The 19,815-nt window shown below is 37.4% G+C and overlaps 1 protein-coding gene across 1 annotated transcript in view; it reads right to left on the bottom strand.

The window, feature by feature from the left end:
• The window catches only part of LOC150076327 (gamma-tubulin complex component 2-like), a 194,253-nt gene that overhangs the window by 133,497 nt on the left and 40,941 nt on the right, over positions 1-19,815 (bottom strand). The window contains exon 3 of the mRNA XM_090387323.1: positions 10,475-10,568. Within this exon, the coding sequence (XP_090243449.1) occupies positions 10,475-10,568 (94 nt within the window). The remainder of the gene's footprint in view (positions 1-10,474; positions 10,569-19,815) is intronic.

A 19,815-nucleotide genomic window follows, 5' to 3' on the forward strand; every position in this document is an offset into this window, starting at 1 on the left:
TGACACTGACGGAATCCATACTGGCAATTGTTGATCAGATGGAAGGTTTCTAGGTAATTTAAGAGTTGGGAGTTAATTGATTTCTCCATTACTTTAGAAAGAGTAGAAGTAATTGCAATGGGACGATAATTGGATGGGAGGGATTTGTCACCCTTTTTAGGAACTGGCTGGCTGGATATGAGCAAATTTCCAAGCAGAAGGAAAAACACCTTTGGAATAAGAAATGGAAAAAAGATGGCAAATGTGGTCGCATAGCCTTGTGCAGGTGAAGTTTTTACGGCTCCGGCAAACACAGAAGTTTTTTAAAATTTTTCTTTTTTATTAACTTAAATTGGCATATTAACTTATTTTCTAGAGTAGCTTTATATTTCTAGTTACGATACTTAGTTTAATTTTTAACTTCGATAGAGATTTTGTAGGTTATTACTTAGTATCAGTAAGGGTATAGAATCCACCCATTTTACAAATTTTGCAGCTCAGGCAAACGCAAGTTTTTAGCTTTATTTAGCTGCTTTATTGATTTAATTGTTATATTAAATTATTTTCTATAAGTAGCTTATTCCTTGGTTTATTCTGAATTTAGATAGCGAGATTTTGGAAGTTAATTAACACTTAGTGTCCGTAGATTTACCATTCGTAACTTGTCGCCATTGTTATACGATACAACGTTATATCCCGTACTAGATAACGTTAGCTTAGTATAGTATAGTAAATAAAATTATAAATTAATTAGTAAAGTTAATTAATCTTGTTAAACTTCATTGTCAATTAAATTGTACTTTTTTAACTAAATACATATAACGACTCATATTTTACAAACGTAACAGTATTAATTAATACATAACTTCATACGGAATTTATATAACAAAACTCGGATATAATACTCGATACTGAAAAAAATATATATAGATATATAGTGTTATAACTGCATTGGGATATAAGTTTAGGATTATAATTTTGTACTGAAATTGAAATTTTATTGAAATTCATTCGAAATCATGACTCAGAGCAGAGCAGCAAAGCAAAAGGCTCAAGCTAATGGGAGTGCTATAGCTCAGGGTAGAACTGAGGGGGGCAGTTGCCCTCTGAATCACAGCCTTTTAAAATGCACTACCTTGTTTGAGGTTTGTGGAGCTATGTGGACATGATATTGCCAAGGGGAATGTCTTTGTGTGTGTGCGATATAAGGAGTGTGAGGAAATCAGGCGACAACTCAGCATTGTTATGGGTCTATATGAGAGCTTGAAGGACAGGTGGATGTCCTTGAAGGATCTAAATTGAGGGCCCATCAGGCTCTCAGCTGCACACATCAACGCCAGAGCTTGCACTTGATCATCACGCAACAAAGTGGCAACCCCCAAGACAGAATGCACTGGCGACACAGGAACTAGTAGTTGTCGGTAAATCTACTGTCAGGGAAACGAGGAACATGGTATGTAAAAAGGATAGGTGGAAGGACCAGGGTATGTCTGCCAGGGACAAAGGTTGATGACGTTGTTGTTGTTGTTGTTGTTATTATTTGGTTTTTAGGAGCATTAGCAACTAAGGCGATAATGCTCCAGGGATATGCTGTGGTCATTCCCTGACCTTTCCGCATCCTCCGTATTTGGTGGTCATGGGCTCAAACCTCAGTCTAATCAAGAAGCATGTGCTACGCACTGCTGCTCCTGCCCACCTGGCTGCGGAGGAGCCAGTTGATGACATTGTAGAGCAGATATAATCTTTTAATAGCACAAAGGGTGATATTGTACACGTTGGCACTAATGATATTAAGAGTAGGAGACTGGAGGAATTACTTGACAAGTACAGGTCACTGTTAAAAAAAACACACGAATTAGGGTTGAATTTGAAGGTGTCTGCAATTCTGTCCAGACACAATAGGAGGGAGTATACAATGAGAGCCTTGTCGATCAATTCGGTCCTGGAAAGCTTGAGCTTTGCACAATAGGTAGAATTTTTTTCAGCCTGGTCTGTACTTGTTAACAGGAGAGATTGCTTCTACAAGGATGGGATACACTTAAATAGAAACGGTGCAAGAATATTTGCTGATGCTATTGAGGCAGTGTTAGGTGAGTCGGAAAACTGCTAGTTTGGGGGGGGGGGTAGAAGGACTAATAGATTAACAGTAGCCACTGGCAGAGGTGAAAGTGATTCTTGCACTGCTTCTATTGGAATGAGCAGCAGCCTGGAAAACAAGATGCATGGTATTTCAGAGACTGCTGGGAGTCATTGCAGAACAAGTAAACACATGGGTTGTGTTAGGGTAGCTAAGAACAGAAACAGGTGCATGTATACTTCCGTATACACCAATGCTAGGAGTTTGGTAAATAAATTTGATGAATTTGAGGTGCTGGTCAAAACATCGAACACAGATATTGTTGGGATATCAGAGATGTGGTGTCACACAGATATAAGGAATGTAGAACTGGAATTTGGGAAGTACAATGTGTACAGGAAGGACAGAAAGGGAGGAGGGGTTATGCTATTAGTCAAGAAACACAAAATCCAAGGAAGTGCCGCCAGTCAACATCACTGGACAGTGCAGTGACAAGTCAGTTTGGTGTGACATAAGCACTGGGAGATCAAAATTGACAGTAGTAGTGTGCTATAGGCCAAATGACTCTAATGAGTATAATAAGCCACTGTACAGGGAAATAGAGTGGGCCAGTAAATCAGAGTGTCTTATAATGGGGGATTTTAATTTTCCGGATATTGACTGGAATTTGTGGGTTGGTCACTCACAAACTAGCAAGGCTTTTGTGGATTTATTGGATGATTGTTTTCTACATTAGCATGTTCGGGAGGCAACTAGAGGGAGTAATACTCTTGATCTGATTATCAGTAGTGACTCTTCATGCATTAGGAATCTGCAGATAAAGGAACCATTAGGTGGCAGTGATCACAGTGTGCTGAAGTGTGATTTACTCAAAGGGGTAACTACCATCAGTGGTAAAGAGAATTGTTTTTGCTTTCGTAAAAGTGACTACGGTGTTCTGAGACAGTATTTAAATTCTATATGGTGGGACAAACTGATGATGTTGCCAAGAGCAAATGTAAAATGGAAGGCATTCAAAGAATTAATCTTGGAAGCTACTAGGCTTTACATACCAACTAAGAAATATTGTTCAAGGTTCAGGCCTAAATGGACGTCAGATGAACTAATGAGACATATGGCAGAGAAGAGAAATGCATGGGATACATGCATATGAGAAATATTTGGCAAAGGATGCAAAGAAAAACAGCAAAGAGTTCTTTACCTATGTAAACTCTAGAAGGAAAGCGATGAATCAGATTGATCCACTGGATACTGATGGTTCAACTGTTGATGATCCTGCTCAGGTGGCTAACATACTGTATGAGTATTTTGCACCTACATTCACACATGAGGAGTTATTCAGGGAGGGGGAATACTGAGGTGAATTAAACTCTGGCAGTGGGCTAGATGATTTTGTAATAACTAAGAGGAAAGTAGAGGAGAAATTGTTCAAGATAAACATAAAAAAGGCACCTGGGGTGACTGGGATCTATCCAATTATATTAAAAGAGGCTACAAAGGAAGTAAGCAAACCCTTAGCCATAATTATGAGGGCTCCCTTGGACTCAGGGGAAGTACCCGTGGACTGGAGATGTGCAAATGTGACCCCAATTCACAAAGGAGGATCAAAGAGTGACACAAGTAATTATAGACCTGTTGTTCCAGGGAACTTCTGTTCCAGGGAAATTAATGGAGGCACTGGTTAAAGAAGCACTGCAGGATCATCTAGTCAAGACTTCAGTTATAGCTCGGACACAGCATGGTTTTGTTAAGGGGAAGTCTTGTCTGACCAATTTGATTTGATACTATGATGTGGTCACAAAGGAACTGGATGCAGGGAATAACTTTGATATCATATATTTGGATCTTAGAAAGGCTTTGGATACTGTTGCACATGGAAGACTGCTGCACAAATTGGAGCAGCGTGGCATAGGAGGCAAATTGCTGCTATGGATAAAGGGATGGTTGAGCAGGTGAAGACAGAGAGTGGTAATCAATGGACACTGATCTTTGTGGACTAATGTTTTTAGTGGAGTCCCTCAGGGTTCAGTGTTGGGTCCATTGTTGTTTTCTGTATTTATAAATGATATTGATGATGGTATATCAGGCTTAATGTCCAAGTCTGCAGATGATACGAAGGTTGGCAGGGTTGTTAAGTATACTAAAGACAGTACACTGCTGCTGCAACAGGATCTAGAAAAGTTGAGCAGATGGGCTGAGAAGTGGCAAATGAAGTTTAACATTTACAAATGTAAAGTACTTCATATGGGAAGCAGTAACCCCAGAGTAATGTATCAACTCTGTGTTACTATACTGACAGTGGTAAAGCATGAAAAGGACCTGGGGGTATTTGTGCAGGCAGATATGAAGTTTTCTGAGCAGTGCAGACGGTCGGCAAGAGTAGCTCATGGTGTCTTGTCAATGATATACAGGAATTTTTCTAGCAGGGATAAGGAGGTGATTATTTCCTTGTATAAGGCAATAGTCAGGCCACACCTTGAGTACTGTATACAGGTCTGGAGGCCTCATTTTAAGAAGGATGTAGAGCTGTTGGAACGAGTACAGAGAAGGGCAACAAGATTAGTGAATGGAACAAAGAGTTGCTCTTATAAAGAAAGGTTTAAGTTTTGCAGATTAAAGTGTCTGTAGACTAGGCACCTGCGAGGTGACATGATGAGGTGTATAAAGCCTTGAATGGTTTGAGCATGCTCAATGCTGATGGGATTCTTCCTCTTGCTCAGAATAATCACATGAGAGGGTATAAATTGAAATTGAGGAAATAAATTTGTAGGATAGATGTGCGGAAGTTTGCCTTTAGCCAGCAGGTAGTTGATTGGTGGAACAGACTTCCATCTTTTGAAGTGGAAGTTGATAGCCTAAATAAATTTAAGGACAGGTATTTGGAACGAACAGAGGGGTGAAATGAGAAGGTTTTTTTTCTTTTTTTTTGGCTGATGCTGCATAAGCTTGCGTTCTTGCATCATATACCTCTACTGATGCTAATGCTAAAGATATCGATGGGGAACACAACTTTCTGAAAGTGATAAAGCCCAAGAAACCTAATGGTAAAAAGAAATCCAAAGAAATAAAAATTAGTCAAGAAACAGATGACATGATGAACCAAAGATGATAAAAGAAGAGATGGATAAACAATAACAAGGACAAAATTGAATATTGAGTTATGCAAAGTCATTAGAAAGAGTCTCAGAGAGCACATAAGGAGATTTAACACAAGAAAAGTAGAACAAGCATTATAGGAAAACACAGGACCGGTCAGGAGCAGCAATACAGAAAGATAAATGATACTGAATTTAAAGAACAGCGATGGTGTACTTATAAATAGCAGAGAATGCATAATTCAAATAGCAGAAGAGTACTATAAAGTATTATATAATGAGAAAGGGAATGAATCCAGCAGTGGGAAAGATGGATCACAAATTCACAACACCTACCACATACCTGATATACTTCCTGCCGAGAATGAACATGCATTAAAGAAAACGAAGGATCAAAACGCTCCAGGTGAAGATGAAGTTACTGTAGGGTTGTTAAAATTAGGAAGAGATACGACACAGAAACTGGCATAACTCTTCACAAAATACATTAGTAAAGGCACGATGCCTAAGGAGTGGAATAATGCAATCATAATTTTGCTACTTAAGAAAGGAGATAAATCAGAAATTGAAAATTACAGACCAAATAGCTTGTTGTCCCACATCTACAAGTTGTTAAAAAAGGGTCTTTAGTAACAGATTAGAAAGAATACCTGATGAGAATCAACCAAAAGAGCAAACTGTCTTAGGACAGGATTCTCAACTATGGATCACCTTCATGTAATATCACATGTAATGGAGAAAGCAAATGAATATAAAACACCATTATGCCTGGCATTTTTGGATTATGAAAAGGCATTTGACTCCATAAGGCAATGTTTTTGGCACAGGAAAGACAAGGCATAGACATCCCATACATTATGATTTTGAAGAAATATATGAGAACGCTACCTCCTTATTAGACTATACAAAGACAGTGGCAAACTTAAAATTGAGAAAGGAGTTGAACAAGGAGACATATCTCTGAATTTGTTTACTGCTGCCCTTGAAGAAGCTTTCAGAAGATTGAACTGATCACATAAAGGAGTCAATGTGAATGGAGTGTACATAAGCCTTTTATGATTTGCAGATGACATTGTGGTCTTAAGCCATGATCCCGAAGAATTAGATGGAAATAATCATTATGCAGAGTTAGTAAGGATTTTGGACTACAGATGAATATGGTAAAAACAAAAGTAATATGATGAACAAGTATGCCGCAGGAAGGAATATAATCATTAAAGGAGAAGAAATTGAAAAGGTGGATTAATATATTTATAAATGGCTGGAAGTCAAGAGAAGAATAAATTTTGGCTAGAAGAATAAATAGCATCCAGGAAGTATGTATAGTCACATACTGAGCAGTAATATCACAATTTGTCTGAAATGTAAAATAACGAACCAATGTATGATTTATGGAAGTGAAACTTGGGCATACACAAAAAGAATGGAAGAAAAGCTGAAACTACACAGCAAAGAATGGAACAAATTATATTAGGAATCGGACTGCTGGATAAGAAGAGAAACACATGGATTAGGCAGCAAATTCAAGTAAAGGACATTCTTATCAAATCTAAACAACTAAAATGGACTAGGGAAAATCACACAGCTTGAAGACATGACAGGTGGACTAAGAAAATAACAGAATGGTACCAAAGAGGAGCTAAAAGAAAACCTGGAAGACAACAACAGAGATAGACAGATGAAATTCAATAGTTTGTGGGAAGTAACTGGATGTCCATTGCACAAAACAGAAGGAATTGTAAAGTTGCTGGAAAGCCCTTCATCCTGCAGTGGATTGAAAATGGCTGCTGATGACGATGGCGATTTACAAAATGTTTCTCACCATGTTCTTTTAGCATGTACAGCTTTATACCATGCTTATGCTGCTTAACTTTTATACACTGTCTGAAAATCAATTATTTCCATTCAGAATCAAGTGAATAAATGAGTCTTCAAAGATTCAACAGTTCATGCAATCTTTGAAAATTGCATGAACTGTTGGCATTGTTGAACAGATCAAACAAAGGCTTTATCTTCCCTAATAGGTACATCATCAATTAAGAGGAAAACTCAGGTAAAAAAAAAAAAAAAAAACATTTTGGACAGGTCCGTTTTCCAGTAATCCTAACAGTGAAATACATGGATTATACCCATATAAAATAAAAAAAAAAAAACAATTTTTATTAACAATGATCAGTGATATCTTTCCAATCATTTATTTTGTATTTCTTTCTGGAATTCAACCTGCAAGTCCAGAAAGAAATACTTCTGTAATGTAACCATTAGTCCATCTTGCAAACAGTGCATAGAATAAAACACAGGCTTCACATAGAATAAAACACAGTATTTGACTTAATCTCATATGAAGAATAGCTATATAAGCAGAACATATGAGGAGCTTAGTTTAGATGTATTCTATGGTCTAAGTCTTAAAGATTCTTAGATGAGTAATGGGATGTTAGGCAATGGGTTGTAATTAATTGCCACTCTTCAGAATGGAGTTGGTTAGAGGTAGGGTTCCTCGAAGGTCTGTTCTTGGATCACTCCCATTTCTGATTTTCTTAAATCACACTGACAAAGAGATAAAATGCAATGTCAAAAATTTGCAGATGATGTGTAGACTGGAAGAGATGTTAATGACTGGCATCAAGAAACCCTGCTTCAAGACAGATTAAACACCATATATCAAGATTCTCCCCAATTGATCATCAACCACAGAACAAATACTCAACTGTTCTTCATGGACTAATGTTATTAGAGGAGTCCCCCAGGGTTCTGTGCTGGGACCATTGTTGTTTTCTATATTTATTAATGAAATTGATAAAGGTATGTCTAAGTTTGCAAATGATACAAAGTTGCAAGGGTGGTTAATGACAGTAATGAAGGTATGCTGCTGCTGCTTCTGCAACAAGATCTAGAAAAATCAGGTAGATAGGCTGAGAAATGGCAATTGAAGTTTAACATTGACAAATGCAAGTTACTGCATATAGGTAGCAGTAATCCCAGAGTAACATACCAACTCTGTGTCTACACTCAGGGTGGTGGAGAAGGACCTGAGGTAATTGTGAAGTCTGATATTAAGTTCTCTGAGCAATGCAAAGAGGTTGCCAGGACAGCTCACAGGGTTTTGTCAATGATATATAGGAACTTTGCTAGCAGGGATAAGGAAGTGATTAACTCTTTGTAAGCAGCATCTGCTGTATGCAGGTCTGAAGGCCTCACTTTAGGATGTAGATCTGCTGGATCAGGTGCAGAGAAGGGCAACCAGATCTCTTACCTAGAAAAGCTTCATTTCAGCAAATTGCAGTGCCTTGAGACTATGCATCTGCGGGAAGATCTGATTGAGGTGTTTGAAGCCTTGAATGGATTGAGCTGAATGTTAATGTATCCTTCCACTTGCTGAGACTACACACACGAGGGGTCATAAATTCAAATTAAGGAAGGATGGTTGCAGGAGAGATGTGCGGAAGTTTGCCTTCTTCAGCCAGCGGGTGGTGGATTATTGGAATTGGCTTCCATATGTGGTTGTGGAAGGGTTGAATAAATTCAAGGGAAAACCAGACAAATTCTTGGAGGGTACAGATGGGTGAACTATGTTATTTTATTTTTTTTTTTTGGTTGATGCTATATAAGCTTGCTTTCTTGCATTTGCCATTACTACTACTGCCTCTGAGGTGTCTGGTTGCCAAGCTCTGTAGCTCACTTAATCAGTGTCTTTCCTCGTACAGTTGCCCTTTTGCCAATCTCACCATGCAAGTTGCCTATCTTTGAACTCTTTCCAGAAGCTCAATGTCTTTTTTCAGATGAGGTCTCCATACTTGAACACAATATTCCAAATGTGATCTTACAATTGCCTTATACAGTGAGATTATGACCTTCCAATGTCTACAGGAAAATGTTCGAAAAATCATAAGATGACACCATGAGCTTTCCTGGCTGTCTGTTTTAACTGCTCAGATAACATCATATCTCCTCAAGTGTAAGACCTTGTATTTTGCTGCATTAAACCATAGCTACCACTATTCTGTCCATTTTTTTACGTCTGTTCAAGTCATCCTGAAGAAGCACTCTTGGTTCTGATCAACTATCAATTTTGATAGTTGATCAGAACCAAGTCCACAAATTTTGACATCACACCTTCTATCCCTTTGTTAATGTTATTTATGAAAATCAAATATAACAGAGGTTCCTGATATTAAGATGAATATTCTTCAGATTATACCAATCTGATGAATATCCATTAATTAAATTTGAGCAAGAGCTTATGCTTTTTATGGTACTCACCTCTGAATCCATATGGTTCAAAAAATATGGATTTTAAAAAGTGAAAGTTAAAAATGTCCTAATGAAAAAGGAGTGCACTTCTCTTTATTAAGGTTGACATACATAATTAAAACTGTAATGTAAACTGAATAACTAAGTCTTGAAGGGAGACTTTCGTAAAATGTTGTCACGTGGTTATTTCAAGAAAAGAAAGCACGTTGGAAATTATGTGTGTTAAACTCAATATTGGCAAAAAAAGTTCACCAATATGGAGTTGAAAGCTCAATTGGATAATTAAATCTGAATTGAATTGAATTAAAACTGAATTGGATAATTATAGCTCAAAAAAGCTGAACTGGATAATTAAATTTAAAAAAACTTTTTTTTTTTTTTTTTTTTTTTTAAATTTTACTAAGTGGTCCCAGCCATCTTTCCCGGCAACCTTTTTACAATGCTGCAAATAGCTTGTGGGGTGTATTTACAATGCTGTACATGAACAATGTTAATGTACAGTTATCACAGATTCCATTGTAGAGGATCAATTTGTTCTCGATGTAATGTCCATATCACAATGCAATACCATGAAGGTATCTGACACTCAGTCCCAACATGAGCTTGCGATGATCTTCAAGGATACAGTTAATACTTGTAGGTCCACCGTGCAGATTCAAAATAAGTAGAAGTCCAACCCATGAAGTAGAAATCTAAACTAGGAATTGTGGTTAAAATGAAGTCAACTTTTCCTCAAACCTGAACAGTCCAACAGTTAACAGTAAAGGAGTACCTTAATCAGATAATTAAAATCGGCAAATATCAATTGAGGACATCAAAATTTATAATTAAAAAGTAATTTATTTACGCCATTTATTTGGGGGATATAAAAATAACAGCCTTAATTAAATTCAGTTTTGTTTTGTGGCTAAGGAGATTTTAATAAAGGCATACATATATCAATAAAACCTGAAATTAAGAACAATCTTTTGAAATTTTTTTTAAAATATATAATTCTTTAAAATTGCTTTCATGAAAAATATTTACATTACCCTAAGCACTTGCATGTTCTTTTTAGCTAAGCTATTACCTTAGATGTTGAGGTAACATATGGGGTCCTGTTTTTTAATAAGAGTTCTGCATACCCATCTGCTGATACACCTTCACTGATCTTTTCTGGAACACTATAAATAAATTTCATAAGCTGAAATCAATTTCTTAATAAACAATTATTACTGATCTCAGCAGATACTGAACAGCAATAAGAAATGGTCCAAAAGAAAATAATCTTAAAATATGAATAGTTAGCAAGTAATTTCCACTTGTAGTTAAATCTATTACAGATTTCTTACACAAAAGCTAAAGAACACACAAAAACGCAGATCCATTTTTTAAACACAAATCTGTAAACCAGCCTGTTACATTAGCAATTGGACCATATCAAGCTATAAGCATATTTCTGAGTGAGGAGGGAGGAGAAACAACTCATGACATGAAATTATAAGTTCAACAAATGAAATTATGCATAAAAACAAATTAATTGAGCAATTATCAAAAAAATAATAATAAATAAATAAATATAAATATATATCTATGAAAAACTCAACCTGCTACTTACCAGCAAGTTTGGTTTCCTACTAATGATAAAAAACTTGTTTTGCTAACTTGTCAACTGTAAATATCCCACATCTACAAGTTGTTCACAAGGGTCGTTACTAATAGATTAGAAAGAATACTTGAGAATCAACCGAAAGCGCAAACTGGCTTTAGGACAGGATTCTCAACTACGGATCACCTTCACATAATATCACAGCTAATGGAGACAGCAAATGAATATAAAACACAATTATTATGCCTGCCATTTGTGCATTATGAAAAGGCACTTGACTCCATACAGCATAAGGCAATGTTGCGGGCACTGGAAAGACAAGGCATAGATATCCCATATATTATGATTTTGAAGAAAATATGAGAACGCTACCTCCTTTATTAGACTAGACAAAGACAGTAGCAAATTTAAAATTGAGAAAGGAGTTCAAGAAAGAGAGACAATATAACTGCTACCTAGCAACATGGTGCAAGGAAGCCTGAGGTCTATGCTGCACCAGCCAAAAAAAAAATTCAAGTTACCCTGAGAGACAGAGAGAGAGAGAGAATTAGAAGGGATCACCAAGAAAGAGAAGAATGATGATATCCAGCTCAGGACCCAGGGTGTGCCAAGCCCATACTTGCCAGATGTGAGCCCCTGGGGGTGAATCTCCAAAGTTGCTTACTGCTGCCCTTGAGAAAGCTTTCAGAAGATTACACTGGTTGCAGAAAGAAGTCAATGTGAATGGAGAGTACCTAAACTATTTACAATTTGCAGATAACATTGTGGTCATAAGCCACGATCCCAAAGAATTAGAGGAAAATCTGAATCAGTTATGCAGAGTTAGTAAGGATTTTGGACTAAAGATGAATATGGTTAAAACAAAAGTAATTATGAACAAGTATGCCACAGAAAGGGATATAATGATTGAAGGAGCCCTAATTGAAAAGGTGGGGTCATATACTTATTTAGGACAAGCCATTAGTTGTAATAATGATAAATAGCCTCAAGACAAGAATAAATTTTGGATGGATAGCATTCAGGAAATATAGTCACATACTGAGGAGCAATATCCCAATTTGTCTGAAACATAAAATAACGAACCAATGTATACTCCCCACCATGACTTATGGAAGTGAAACATGGGCATATACCAAAAGAATGGAAGAGAAGCTGAGAACTACACTGCGAAGAATGGAATGAATTATATTGGGAATCAGACTGTTAGATAAGAAGAGAAACACATGGATTATTATTACTAGCCATATAGTGCAAGGAAGCCTGAGGCTTATGTTGCACCAGCTAAAAAAAAAATTTCCGAGTTATCCTGAGACACACACACACACACACACACACACACACACACACACACACACACACACACACACACACACACACACACACACACACACACACACACACAAGTAGACCTAGTCAGGATCCTTAGTTTATTCTGAATTGATACAGCGAGATTTGGAAGTTAATTAATACTTAAGTGTCTGTAGATTTACCATTCGTAACTTGCCGCCATTGTTATACGACACAACGTTATATCCCGAACTAGATAGCGTAAGCTTAGTATAGTACAATATATAAAATAATATTGTCAATTAATCAGTAAAATTTATTAATTTTGTTAAACTTCATTGTCAATTAAATTGTACTTTTAACTAAATACATATAACAACTTAGATTACAAACATAACATAATTAATTAATATTAGTAAATTAATAAGAGGAGTTTACCTCAATATAGTACGTGGAACACTTCCGAATTCTTTTAATTGCGTTAATTTGAATTTTAATTGTTTTGAATTGATTTTGTATTGTGTTAAATTGATTATTTAATTATTTATATTTTACTTTAATGTACCGGTAAGTTGTCGATTTTTTCGTTTTTTCCGTTTTAATTTCTGGAGGGTATCATACGGAAGTGTTCCACGTACTATACTGAGGTAAACTCCTCTTATTAATTTACTAATATTATTATCAACGTAGAACATATTGAGTATTACAGCTCTGATTCATACTATATAATTAATTAATACATAACTTGATACAGAAGTTATATAAATGGAACTCATAGATAATACTCGATACTGAAAAATATATATAGCATTATCACTGTGTTGGGATACAAGAACAGGGTTATAGTTTTGTACTGAAATTGAGATTTTATTGAAATTAAATTGAAATCATGATTCAGACTGGAGCAGCAAAGCAAAAGGCTCAAGATAATGGGAGTGCTGTGGCTCAGGGGAGAACTGAGGGGGGGCAGTTGCCCTCTGAATCACAGCCTTGGACTGCTTGCATGATGTTTATGGAGCAATCGGGTACGGGACATGATATTGCCATGAGGGGGGGTGTCTTTGTGTGCGCGCGGGATGCAAGGAGTGTAACGAAATCAGGTGACAACTCAGCGTTATGGGCCGATATGAGAGCTTGAAGGACAGGATGGATGCCCTCGAAGGAACTAAATTGAGGGGCCCATCAAGCTCTCAGCTGCCCACATCAACACCAGAGCTTGCACTGGTCCCACAGGAACGAGTAGTTGTTGGTGACTATTGTCAGGGAAACGAGGAAAATGCTTTGTAAAAAGGATAGGTGGAACAGGACCAGGGTATGTCTGCCAGGGACAAAGGTTGATGACGTTGTAGAGCGGATATCATCTTTTAAGGGCACAAAAGGTGATATAGTTGTACACGTTAGCACTAATGATATTAAGAGTAGGAGACCCGCAGAATTGCTTAACAAGTACAGATCATTGTTGAAAAAAAGCCATGAATTAGGGTTGTTGATGTTGTTATTTGATTTTTAGGAGCATTAGAAACTAAGGCCATATTGCTCCGGGATATGCGGTAGTCATTCCCTGACCTTTCCACATCCTCCTTATTTGGTGGTGACGGGCTCAACCCCTGGTCTAATCAAAAAGCGTGTGCTACGCACTGCCCCACCTAGCTACGAAGGGGCCTGTGAATTAGGGTTGAATTTGAAAGTGTCTGCAATTCTGCCCAGACACGATAGGAGGGAGTATATGATGAGAGCCTTGTTGATCAATTCAGCCCTGAAAAGATTGTGCAAGGCTCGATGGGTAGAATTTTTTTTCAGCCTGGTCTGTACTTGTTAATAGGAGAGACTACTTCTACAGGGATGGGATACACTTAAATAGAAAGGGTGCAAGAATATTTGCTGATGCTATAGAGGTTGTGTTAGGTGGGTCGGAAAACTGCTAGCTTGGGGGATACAAGGACTAATAGATTAACAATAGCCACTGGCAGAGGTGAAAGTGATTCTTGCACTGCTTCTATTGGAATGAGCAGAAGTCTGGAAAACAAGATACAGGATATTTCAGAGACTGCTGAGAGTCATTGCGGTACAAGTAAACACGTGGGTTGTGTTAGGGTAGCTAAGAATAGGAACAGGTGCATGTATACTTGCGTGTACACCAATGATAGGAGTTTGGTAAATAAATTTGATGAATTTAAGGTATTGCTCAAAACATCAAAGGGAGATACTGTTGGGATATCAGAGATGTGGTGTCACACAGATATAAGGAATGCAGAACTGGAATTTGGGGAGTACAACGTCTGCAGAAAGGAGAGGAAGGGAGGAAGGGTTATGCTATTAGTTAAGAAACACATAAAATGCAAGGAAATGAAGCCAGTCGACATCGCTCGACAGTGCAGTGTCGAGTCAGTTTGGTGTGACATAAGCATTGGGAGATCAAAATTGACAGTAGGAGTGTGCTATAGGCCAAATGACTCTAATGAGTATAATAAGCCACTGTACAGGGAAATAGAGTGGGCCAGTAAATCAGAGATTCTTATAATGGGGGAATTTTAATTTCCCAGATATTGACTGGAATTTGTGAGTTGGTCACTCACACACTAGCAAGGCTTTTGTTGATTTATTGGATGATTGTTTTCTACATCAGCATGTTCGGGAGGCAACTAGAGGGAGTAATACTCTTGTTTTGATTATCAGTAGTGATTCTTCATGCATTAAGAATCTGCAAATAAAGGAACCACTAGGTGGCAGTGATCACAGTGTGCTGAAGTGGGATTTACGCAAAGAGGTAACTACCATCAGGGGTAAAGGGAAGGGTTTTTGCTTTCGTAAAGGCGGCTATGATGGTCTGAGACTGTACTTAAATTCTATACAGTGGGACCAACAGCAAATTCAAAATGGGTAGCATTCAAAGAACTTATCTTGGAAGCTACTAGGCTTTACATACCAACTAAGAAATAGTGTTCAAGGTTTAGGCCTAAACGGATGTCAGATGAACTAATGAGACATATGGCAGAGAAGAAAAATGCATGGGATACATATAAATTAACATGTGACACAGAAGCGTATGTTGAAGACATAAGACATAAGTTGATCTGTAACCAAATTACAAAGGAGGTTAGGCAGGTGAAGGCAGATTACCAGAAATATTTGGCAAAGGATGCAAAGAAAAACAGCAAAGAGTTCTTTACTTATGTAAACTCTAGAAGGAAGGGGATGAATCAGATTGGGCCACTTGATATCGATGGTTCAACTGTTGTTGATCCTGTTCAGGTAGATAACAAACTAAATGAATATTTTGTATCGACATTCACACATGAGGAGTTATCCAGTGAGGGGAATGCCAGAGGTGTATTCAACTCTGGCAGTAAGCTAGATAATCTTGTAATAACTGAGTGGAGGAGATTTTTTTAAAAGATAAACACAAGAAAGGCACCTGGGGTGGATGCGATCTATCCAGTTATATTAAAGGAGGCAGCAAAGGAAGTAAGCAAACCCTTAGCCATAATTATGAGAGCTTCCTTGTACTCAGGGGAGGTACCCACAAATGTGACCCCAATTCACAAAGGAGGATCAAAGGCTGACACAAGTAATTATAGACCTGTGAGTTTAACTTTTGTTCCAAGAAAATTAATGGAGGCACTAGTTAAAGAAGCACTGCAGGATCATCTAGACAAGACTTCAGTTATAGCTCGGACCCAGCATGGTTTTGTTAAGGGAAAGTCTTGCCTGACCAATTTCATTGGATACTATGATGCAGTCACAAAAGAACTGGATGCAGGGAATAACTTTGATATTATATACTTGGATCTTAAAGGCTTTTGATACTGTTGCACATGGAAGACTGCTGCACAAATTGAAGCAGTGTGGCATTGGAGGCAAATTGCTGCTATGGATAAAGGGGTGGTTGAGGGGGAGAAGACAGAGTGGTAATCAATGGACACTGCTCGTCGTGGACTAATGTTATTAGTGGAGTCCCTCAGGGTTCAGTGTTGGGTCCATTATTGTTTTCTGTATTTATAAATAATACTGATGATGGTATATCAAGCTCAATGTCCAAGTTTGTAGACGATACAAAGGTTGGCAGGGTTGTTAAGGACACTACTGACGCTATGCTGCTGCAAGAGGATCTCGAAAAGTTGAGCAGATGGGCTGAGAGGTGGCAAATGAAGTTTAACATTGACAAATGTAAAGTACTACATATCAGAAACAGCAACCCCAGTTGTTGTTGTTGCTGTTTTGGTTTTTAGGAGCATTAGCAACTAAGGCCATATTGCTCCGGGGATATGCAGTGGTCATTTGCTGACCTTTCCGCATCCTCCGTATTTAGTGGTGACGGGCTCGAACCCCGGTCTAATCAAGAAGCGTGTGCTACGCACTGCTGCTCCTTCCCACCTGGCTACAGAGGGCCTAGCAACCCCCAGGGCAACGTATCAACTCTATGGTACTATACTGACAGTGGTGGACAATGAAAAGGACCTGGGGGTAATTGTGCAGGCATATATGAAGTTCTCTGAGCAGTGCGGACAAGCTACAAGAGTAGCTCATGGTGTCTTGTCAATGATATAAATGATATACAGGAATTTTTCTAGCAGGGATAAGGAGGTGATTATTTCCTTGTATAAGGCAATGGTCAAGCCACACCTTGAGTACTGTATACAGGTCTGGAGACCTCATTTCAAGAAGGATGTAGAGCTGCTGGAACGAGTACAGAGAAGGGCAACAAGATTAGTGAATGGAACAAATGGTTGTTCTTACGAAGAAAGGCTTAAGTTCTGCAAATTACAGTGTCTGGAGACTAGGCACCGGCAAGGTGATCTGACAGAGGTGTATAAAGAATTGAATGGTTTGAGCATGCTCAATGCCGATGGGATTCTTCCTCTTGCTCAGAATAATCACCTGAGAGGGCATAAATTCAGATTGAGGAAAGACAGATGTAGGATGAGTGTGCGGAAATTTGCCTTTAGCCAGCGGGTAGTTGGTTGGTGGAACAGACTTCCATCCCTTGTGGAAGTTGAGAGCCTAAATAAATTTAAGGCTCAGCTGGACAGGTGTTTTGAATGAACGGAGGGGTGAAGTGGAAGTGTTTTTTTTTTTTTTCTCTTCTTTTTTTTTTGGCTGATGCTGCATAAGCTTGCTTTCTTGCATCATATGCCTCTACTAATGCTAATGCTAAGTAGAAGGGAATCACCACGAAAGAGAAGAATGATGATATCCAACTCAGGACCCTGTGTGTGTGTACCATGCCCTTACTCACCAGATGTGAGCCTCTAGGCAGCAAACTCAAGTAAAGGACATTCTTAACAAAACTAAAGAACTAAAATAGTCTTGGGCAGGACAAATAGCTCGAAGACATGATGACATGGGGTCTAAGAAAATAACAGAATGGTAACCAAGAGGAGCTAGAAGAAAACCTGGAAGACAATGACGGAGATGGACAGATGAAATTCAAGAGTTTGTGCGTAGTAAATTGATGACCATTGCACAAAACAGAAGGAACTGGAAAGTTGCTGGAGAGGCCTTCATCCTACAGTGGATTGAAAATGGCTGATGATGATGATAATGATGATGACGAAACTATAAATAAATTTGCCTTACCCAACATTAAAACTAAAAAAAACAAATATTTAAAATATTCGGATGATAAAATAAAAAATAACCTGTTTCACCAACAAATAAAATATATTCAAACACAGAAACTTAAATATAGCAACCTGCCTTATGCTATGCCTAAACACAGCTATTTGGATGGGTTTTTTAGCCATGTTCATCTTTAGCCAAAATTCTTACTAACCCTGCATGACTGATTAAGATTTTCCTCTAATTCTTTGGGATCGTGGCTTATGACCACAATGTCATCTGCAAATCACAAATGGTTTAGGTACTCTCCATTCACATCGACTCCTTTCTTTGACCAGTCTAATCTTCTGAAAGCTTCCTTAAGGGCAGCAGTAAACAACTTCGGAGATAGTGTCTCCTTGTCAAACTCCTTTCTCAATTTTAAATTTGCTACTGTATTTGTCTAGTCTAATAAAGGAGGTAGCATTCTCATATATTTTCTTCTTTTTGTAATATAATAAGAGAAGTTTACTCAATATAGTACGCAGAACACTTCCATATGATACTCTCCAGAAATTAAAACGAAAAAAATCGAAAAACGTACATTACAGTAACAAATAATTTAAAAATTAATTAAAAATCAATTTAACGCAATTAAAAATAAGAAAATTAATTTAAAAAATTTAACGAAAAAATTGCAAAACGATTTTCCTTCCTGAAGCTGATAACACTTTGACCGTATGTCGTGATCACAGGAATGAAAATTTCCGAACGAAAATTTCCTGTGATCACGACATACGGTCAAAAAGCATTGTCAGCTTCAGGATGAAAAACCGTTTTGCAATTTTTTAAATTAATTTTCTTATTTTTAATTACATTAAATTGATTTTTAATTGTGTTGTTAAATTGATTTTTAATTATTTTTTAAATTATTTGTTACTCTAATGTAAGTTTTTCGATTTTTTTCGTTTTAATTTCTGGAGAGAATCATATAGAAGTGTTCTGAGTACTATATTGAGGTAAACTTCTCTTATTATTTTACAAATATTGATATTGACGTAGAACATATTGAGCATTACAGCTCTGGTTCATACTATCTAATATATTTTCTTCAAAATCATAATATATATAGGGTATCCATGCCTTGTCTTTCCAGTGCCTGAAACATTGCCTTATGCTGTATGGAGTCAAATGCCTTTTCATAATCCACAAATGCCAGGCATGATGGTGTTTTATATTCATTTGCTTTCCCCATTAGCTGTGATATTACGTGAAGGTGATCCATAGTTGAGAATCCTGTCCTAAAGCCAGCTTGCTCTTTTGGTTGATTCTCATCAAGTATTCTTTCTAATCTGTTAGTAATGACCCTTGTGAAAAACTTGTAGATGTGGGATAACAAGCTAATTGGGCTATAATTTCCAATTTCTGATTTATCTCCTTTCTTATGCAGCAAAACTATGATTGCATTATTCCAATCATTAGGCATCACACCTTTTCTGATGTATTTTGTGAGATCTTGCCAGTTTTTGTGCCAGGTCTCTTCCTCCCAATTTTAACAACTCTACAGTAACTTCATCTTCCCCCAGGGCTTTCTGTTTCTTCATTTTCTTCAACGCATGTTCTACCTCATCAGAAATAATATCGGGTATGTCATATGTGTTACTAATTTGCGATCCATCTTCCCCACTGCTGGCATCATTCCCTCGCTCCTTGTATAATTCTTTATAGTAGTCTTCTGCTATTTGAATTATGCCTTTTTTGCTATTTATAAGTACTACACAATCGCTATTCTTCAGTTTCAGTATCATTTGTCTTCCTGTATTACTGTTCATGGCTGCTGATTTAAATCCTTTGTTTTCCCTTAATGCTTGTTCTACTTTTTTTGTGTTAAATAAATCTTCTTATCCTCTCTGAGTCTCTTTCTAATGGCTTTGTATAACTCGGTATACTCAATTTTGTCCTTGTCAGTGTTTATGTTGTTCTTCGTTTGTTGTCTT

The sequence above is a fragment of the Mastigoproctus giganteus genome, chromosome 13 (genome assembly GCF_048544385.1).
Source record: "Mastigoproctus giganteus isolate SK-2022 chromosome 13, ASM4854438v1, whole genome shotgun sequence".
NCBI lineage: Eukaryota > Metazoa > Arthropoda > Arachnida > Uropygi > Thelyphonidae > Mastigoproctus > Mastigoproctus giganteus.